This window comes from Crocodylus porosus, unplaced genomic scaffold (genome assembly GCF_001723895.1).
Source record: "Crocodylus porosus isolate Cpor-Errol unplaced genomic scaffold, CroPor_comp1, whole genome shotgun sequence".
NCBI lineage: Eukaryota > Metazoa > Chordata > Crocodylia > Crocodylidae > Crocodylus > Crocodylus porosus.
Genome location: NW_017728926.1, coordinates 7,707,954 through 7,713,770, shown reverse-complemented (window position 1 = coordinate 7,713,770; position 5,817 = coordinate 7,707,954). Strand labels below are relative to the sequence as shown.

At 49.5% G+C, this 5,817-nt stretch overlaps 1 protein-coding gene across 1 annotated transcript in view; it reads left to right on the top strand.

The window, feature by feature from the left end:
* The window catches only part of TNFRSF8 (TNF receptor superfamily member 8), a 45,550-nt gene extending 39,786 nt beyond the window's left edge, over positions 1–5,764 (top strand). Inside the window, exons 11-12 of the mRNA XM_019541709.1 lie at positions 2,871–3,084; positions 3,891–5,764. Coding sequence (XP_019397254.1) covers positions 2,871–3,084; positions 3,891–4,138 — 462 coding nt within the window. The 3' untranslated portion in view covers positions 4,139–5,764. The remainder of the gene's footprint in view (positions 1–2,870; positions 3,085–3,890) is intronic.
* Positions 5,765–5,817: the final 53 nt, after the last annotated feature.

Genomic DNA, 5,817 nt, shown 5'->3' with positions numbered 1-5,817 from the left:
TGGTGCAGCCTTGGGGCTTCGGGGGCTTGTGCAGAGCCCCCACGTGGCATGGGGCAGTGGGTATCGCCCCCACCGGCAAGAGCGGTGAGTCCCTGGGTTTTGTTAGGTTTTTTTTTCTTAAAGGGCCAGAGCGGGCCTGTGGGGGCTGGGGGACTGGGGGAGGGCATGTTTGGGGGCTCATGCAGAGCCCCCCATGCAGCATAGGGCAGTGGGGGGCAGCGGGGATCACACCCCACCTGCAGCACCTGCTGAGCCAGGGCTTCCCCCCCCAAGGTTTCAGGAGCTGGGGCAGGCGAGGCAGCCATTGCTGGGCTGCGAGAGGGGCAGGGGGGTGGGCCTGGCGTGGCTGATTCAGGCGAATCAAATCAGGACAGTGATTCGAATCACCGAATCGAATCAGTCCCCTGAATTGGCTGAATCCGAAGCAAATACTAGCCTCTTCACACAGGCCTAATTTGTAGCTGTGCAACAGCGTTGTTTGTGTACTTTGAGGAATAAGTTGGACAAGCACTTGTATCGGATGGTTTGGCGATGGCTGATCCTACCTTGAGCAGGCGGTTGGACTACTAGATGACCTTGTGAGGTCCCTTCCAGCCCTCCTTTTCTATGATGCTAAGCCTCTGGCTGTGCTGAGCTGGATCTTGCTGGATCAGTCACTTCCAAAGCATTTCAGTTTACCTGTAGAAGATTTTCCTTGTGTGGTTTTGAGCTTTCCTGCTTTTGTAAGCTGCTGCCATGATTGCCGGTGTCTCAACGCCAGATTCTGCCTCTCAGGAAACTTTCTCTCTTGCCTCCACGAAAAATGAGTCAGACACATGCAAACATTTTAAAGCCCTGCTTTCATTTTTTGCCGATCTAACCACATGAAAACAGAAACAGAGCTAGGAGCCCACTGAGCTTTGTGTTCTTCATCAGGCCCATTGCTAACCCCGGGCAGTGGGGAGAGCTGCTCTGCTTGTCTCTCAGGCTTGATATTTCTGAGACACTGCTGGGATGCTTTCAAATTGAAGTTATAGGCCTCCAATTTAGCTTTCGCACTTGCCTGGATCCTCCATGAGGTGGCACTAGCCCCTTGCAGTCAGTAGATGAAGTTTCTGTGCAGTTGGTTTTCCATTCCTGCAGTGTTATTTTGCTCCCAAATGACCCAGCTGCAAAGCTTGACTCTGTGCTTTTTGGCATCTGCCTCCCTCCTAAATGTGGAGCAAGAACAGATTAAACCCGACAGGTGTGGCTTGAAGTGCTGGCTGCACCGCAAATCCCACAATGCTGGACTGCTAAAAGGCAGCTCCCACCAGAACGGAGGGTAGAAGAGCCTGCTGCACGACACACTCTACTCCCGTCTCTGCTCCTGTCTCCAGTTGCAGGAGAGCGATAGTTTGAGAATCTGAGAACATGAGGGTTGGAAGGGACCTCGGGTAGTCACCTAGTCCAAACCCCTGCTCAAAGCTGGACCAGCCCCAACTAGATCATCCCAGCCAAAGCTTTGTCTGGCTGGGTCTTAAAAACCTCCAAGGATGGAGCTTCTACCACCTCTCTGGGTTACCTGTTCCAGTGTTTTACTACCCTCCTCACAAGAAAAACCTTCCTAATATCTAACCTAAACTTCCCTTGCTGCATTGAGACTCTTATTCTGTCATCTGCCACCACTGAGAACGGTCCAGCTCCATCCTCTTTTGAACCCTGCTGCAGGTAGTTGAAGGCTGCTATTAAGTGTCCTCTCAGTCTCCTCTTCACTAGACTAAATAAGCCCAATTCCCCCAGTCTTTCCTCATCAGTCATGTGCCTCAGCCCCCAAACCATTTTTGTTGCCCTCCGCTGGACTCTCTCCAATTTGTCCACATCCTTCCTGTAATGGGGGCCCAAAACTAGAGACCGGACTCCAGATGTGGCCTCACCAGTGCTGAATAGAGGGAATAATCACTTCCCTTGACCTACTGGCAACACACCTACCAAAGCAGACCAGTATGCTGTTAGCCTTCTTGGCAACAAGGGCACACTGCTGGCTCATATTCAGCTTCTTGTCCACTGTAACCCCCAGGGCATTTTCTGCAGAGCTGCTGCCCAGCCAGTCAGCCCCCAGCCTGTACCGGCGTATGGGATTGTTCCTTCTAAGTGCAGGACTTGGCACTTGTCCTTGTTGAACCTCATGAGATTCCTCATGGCCCGTTCCTCCAATGTGTCTTTTTTGTATATGCCACAACCCTGTGCAGGCCAGGCTGGACCTACTATTGCTTTAAAATTGTGTAGTATGCTCAATGTATCCAGAGCTGAGGGGCTGCAGTAAAGGAACGGGCCTGGAGACCTGGCCTCTCCTGCTATAGGTTGTTTTGCGGTTTTTGGTCCTTTTTTCAGTTCATGCCCTTAGATTTTCTGTGCATTGGTTTACTTGTGAGCTAAAAAGGAAAATGTGCCATGGATTGATTTGATTATATGTATAGAATGCTTCTAGATTGGGGAGATATCTGCAAAATGCTGACGGGTCAGGTTTACCAGAAGCTGCTGATAGACTCCTAGGAGAGGCACAAAAAGCAGGTAAACTGGTTCCAAAGGGTTGCATTCAGGGGGAATTATGTGCCAAATATTCATCATCTCTTCCCTCAATATCACTAGTAGTCTATCTGCATCTGTAAGCATCTGAGTAAAGCTATCCACAGTGACTTAGGAGCATATCTGCAATGGGACAGTGGTTCCTAAGTCACTTGGACACTTGGGAGAATTTCACCCACCCTGATGACAGGCATTTACTAGTTCCGAATATTATTCTCATTGTGGCTGACCTGTTTCTGTAGCTGCAGCAAGTCATCACCCTTTTGGTATCCAGGATGTTATATAGCATATTCACCCCAGTAACTTCCTTCTTCTACCAACAGAGGAGAATCAGTATGTTGAAAGCTGAAAAGGGGCCAGAAGAGAGGGAGCTAATTACCAGCAGCCCCAACATGGAAACCAACAACAACTCACCTTCCAGCACAGAGAAAACCCATGGGCCTGAGCTGAATCTGGCCGAGGTGAACCAGAGCAGCGGAAATTCCCTAGATTGCCCGGTCGACGCTCGTGTGAGGGACCACACTAATAACCGGATCGGTGAGGCCAGTGGGTTTATTGAAAATGGGGGGAGCAGAATACAAGCCTGGCACAAGCTGGATGCTCTCACACAGTTAGATGCGGATCCCATAAACCCTTGTGCGCCTAAGTGCGGGGAGCGTGTTCCACAGCCTGCCAAGCTGTTATTAAGATGACATTACTCTTCCTACTTTCACTTTTCTGCCAGCTCCACTGTCCTGACCCAAATATACCCCAGTTGCAGGTACAGCCTTTCCAGTAAATGTGGATGAGATAAGTCTCTGCTGGACCCTGGTGTAAGCCACAGGGACACCGGTGCCTTGGCGTTGGCTGTCGTGAGGCAGTCAGGCAGTGGAGCAGTCTTTTAATTTCTAAGTGTGCATGCAGTGAGGAAGGCTCTGTGCTAGTCATCAGTCTCCTTTTAAAGGCTTGGGTTTGAGAAGAGGGCAAAAAAGCTAGGGCCACCAGAGATCGGGCCTATGTTACTGGAAGGGACCAGTGATCATGTGACACTAGTCCAAAAGGAATAGTTCGGGGGCCCTTCTTTATTGCCCCTGTCCCATGCTGTGCTCAGGTCTAAATGAACAGAGCCTTAGAAACATCCCCAGACAGACTCTTCATAATTACTGCAGCACTTTTCAAAGGGCATCCCTACCCCAGTGTAACCAGTTATCCGAGAGGAAAGTGCAGCTAAATGGGCCTGAACTATATACCTCTGCACTTTGGGGCATATCAGCTCAGGGGCTCTGAAGGAACCTGCTGGGGTTAGCAATAGATATGACAGCAAACAGTACTCAGTACTAATGCCCTTGTGCTTCTTTATGTAGAGAAAATTTACATCATGAAAGCAGACACAGTGATTGTGGGCTCCATCTCGGAAGTGTCCGGAGGCAAGAACTGTGCCGTTCGAGGGTATGACAGTGATGCTGAGGCCCAAGAAAACCCAGTGGAAACGGATGGGGCAATGCACTATCCAGAGCAGGAGACAGAATCATTCCCAGGAAGCGATGTCATGATTCCCGTGGAGGAGGAAGGGAAGGAATTCCATCACCCCACCACTGCCACCGAGAAGTGATGCCCTCCTGCCACCACTGCTGACGAGCGATGTTTCCTGAAGTGTAAACCTGTAGAGATGCCCACTGTGCCGGCGACTGAGAGCCCGCTGGAGAGCTGTAGCTGCATTATTGTTTCCAATACTGTAGGTTGTGAAAGGATTTTTTTGTACAAGGCCTCAGAGAATCTATTTCATCCCCAAAATGAGGCATTCATTCAAAGGAAGAAGAATTTGCACCGCTTATCATATCGTATGTTTCTCCCTCCTCCTCCTGTTTTATGCATCCCACTAGAGATGGACCTAAACCAAAACTGCATGTACAAAAAACCCAGAATTCTACCCGAACTTCACGGCGGAATAGAATAAAACCCCAAATGCTGACCAAACTCCTTGGCTGTGAAATGTCAGGTCAGACTCCAGGGGCTGAAATTGGGAAGCTGTTTCTGAATCCCATATCTGAAGCTGTGTTGTTCCCACATTAAGGTTGCCAACTGCTGGCACATGATTATTGCATTGTTCAGTGTTCTTCAGGAACTAGCCCTGCTCCTGGATGGATAAGATAAAAATCTCAGGTTTATCAGCATAAAAAGCCTCTAAGCCTCCTAGTTCTAGAAAAAAAAGCTTGAAAAACTTGTTCCAGTATGTGCCTTGGAGGATCAGAAACTAGAAGGGAGAAGAAGGGAATACAGAATTTGCTTGTGACTATTAAGCCAGTTCTGTGGATCTTGTCCATCTGGGACTTGGTCATACTGTTGCCTTATGATCTTTTCCCAGGAACAGACTGAGAGGCTGAACATGAGGTTCTGGACTTCTGTTTCAATGTGAGTCTCTATGAAAGACGCCTTCCAGTGTATAGGAATGGGGTCCTGCAAGGAACACAAAGGGAATATGCTGATTTTCCAAAGGAAACAAAGACTTTGAGGAAAGGAGGCCTTGATTGTTCCCTAGAACATTGTCCATGTCTGATTGTTCAAGGAGAATTGCTGGTACCATCCCAGTAGCACTAGTTTATTTGCATGCTAGTGGTCCACACTGTCTTGTGGAAATTGCTGCCATAACCAATTACACCGGGTGCCTGCACGCAGCTCACGTGGTCTGAATACCAAGTGCCATGTTGGTGGTGGCACTTGAGCACACAACTTTGGGAAATGAGTGCATTGGCTGCCTGTGCCTTCAACGTCAAAGAGGGAACCCCAGGATCATTACCTGCTCCTCAGGGCTGTGCTGAGTGGCATGCGGTGACAACACACCTATCTCGGTGCCTTCTGTCTGAGATTCTCAGGGTGCTTCCCAAACCATAGTGAAGCTTCCAGTGTTGCTTACAAGGGCAGCATGGACCAATATACCACTTCTGTAGTGGTAGAAAACAGGCATGGAGAGACCCAACTGAGGACAGTATAGTGGGGCAAGCAAGAGACTCTCTGGCCTGTGCTGTCCCCACTAGTGTCTCTAATCCCCTGGGGAAGTGGCTGTGGGCTGAGTGGGAGTGCCCCCATGGCTTCCTCCATGAGTCCCCCTTTCTCCTCTGTGAAAGTTCTCTATACTGAACAATGCTTGGTTTAGAGTTGTTGCTGCTGCAGCCCCCTCCAAGCGAGCCAGGAGAGCAGATAACTCATCCCTTTTCTGGGTACATTACCTGTTATGCTTGCTGTTTCATAGTTTCTAGGGTCGGAAGGGACCTGAGCAGATCATCTAGTCCG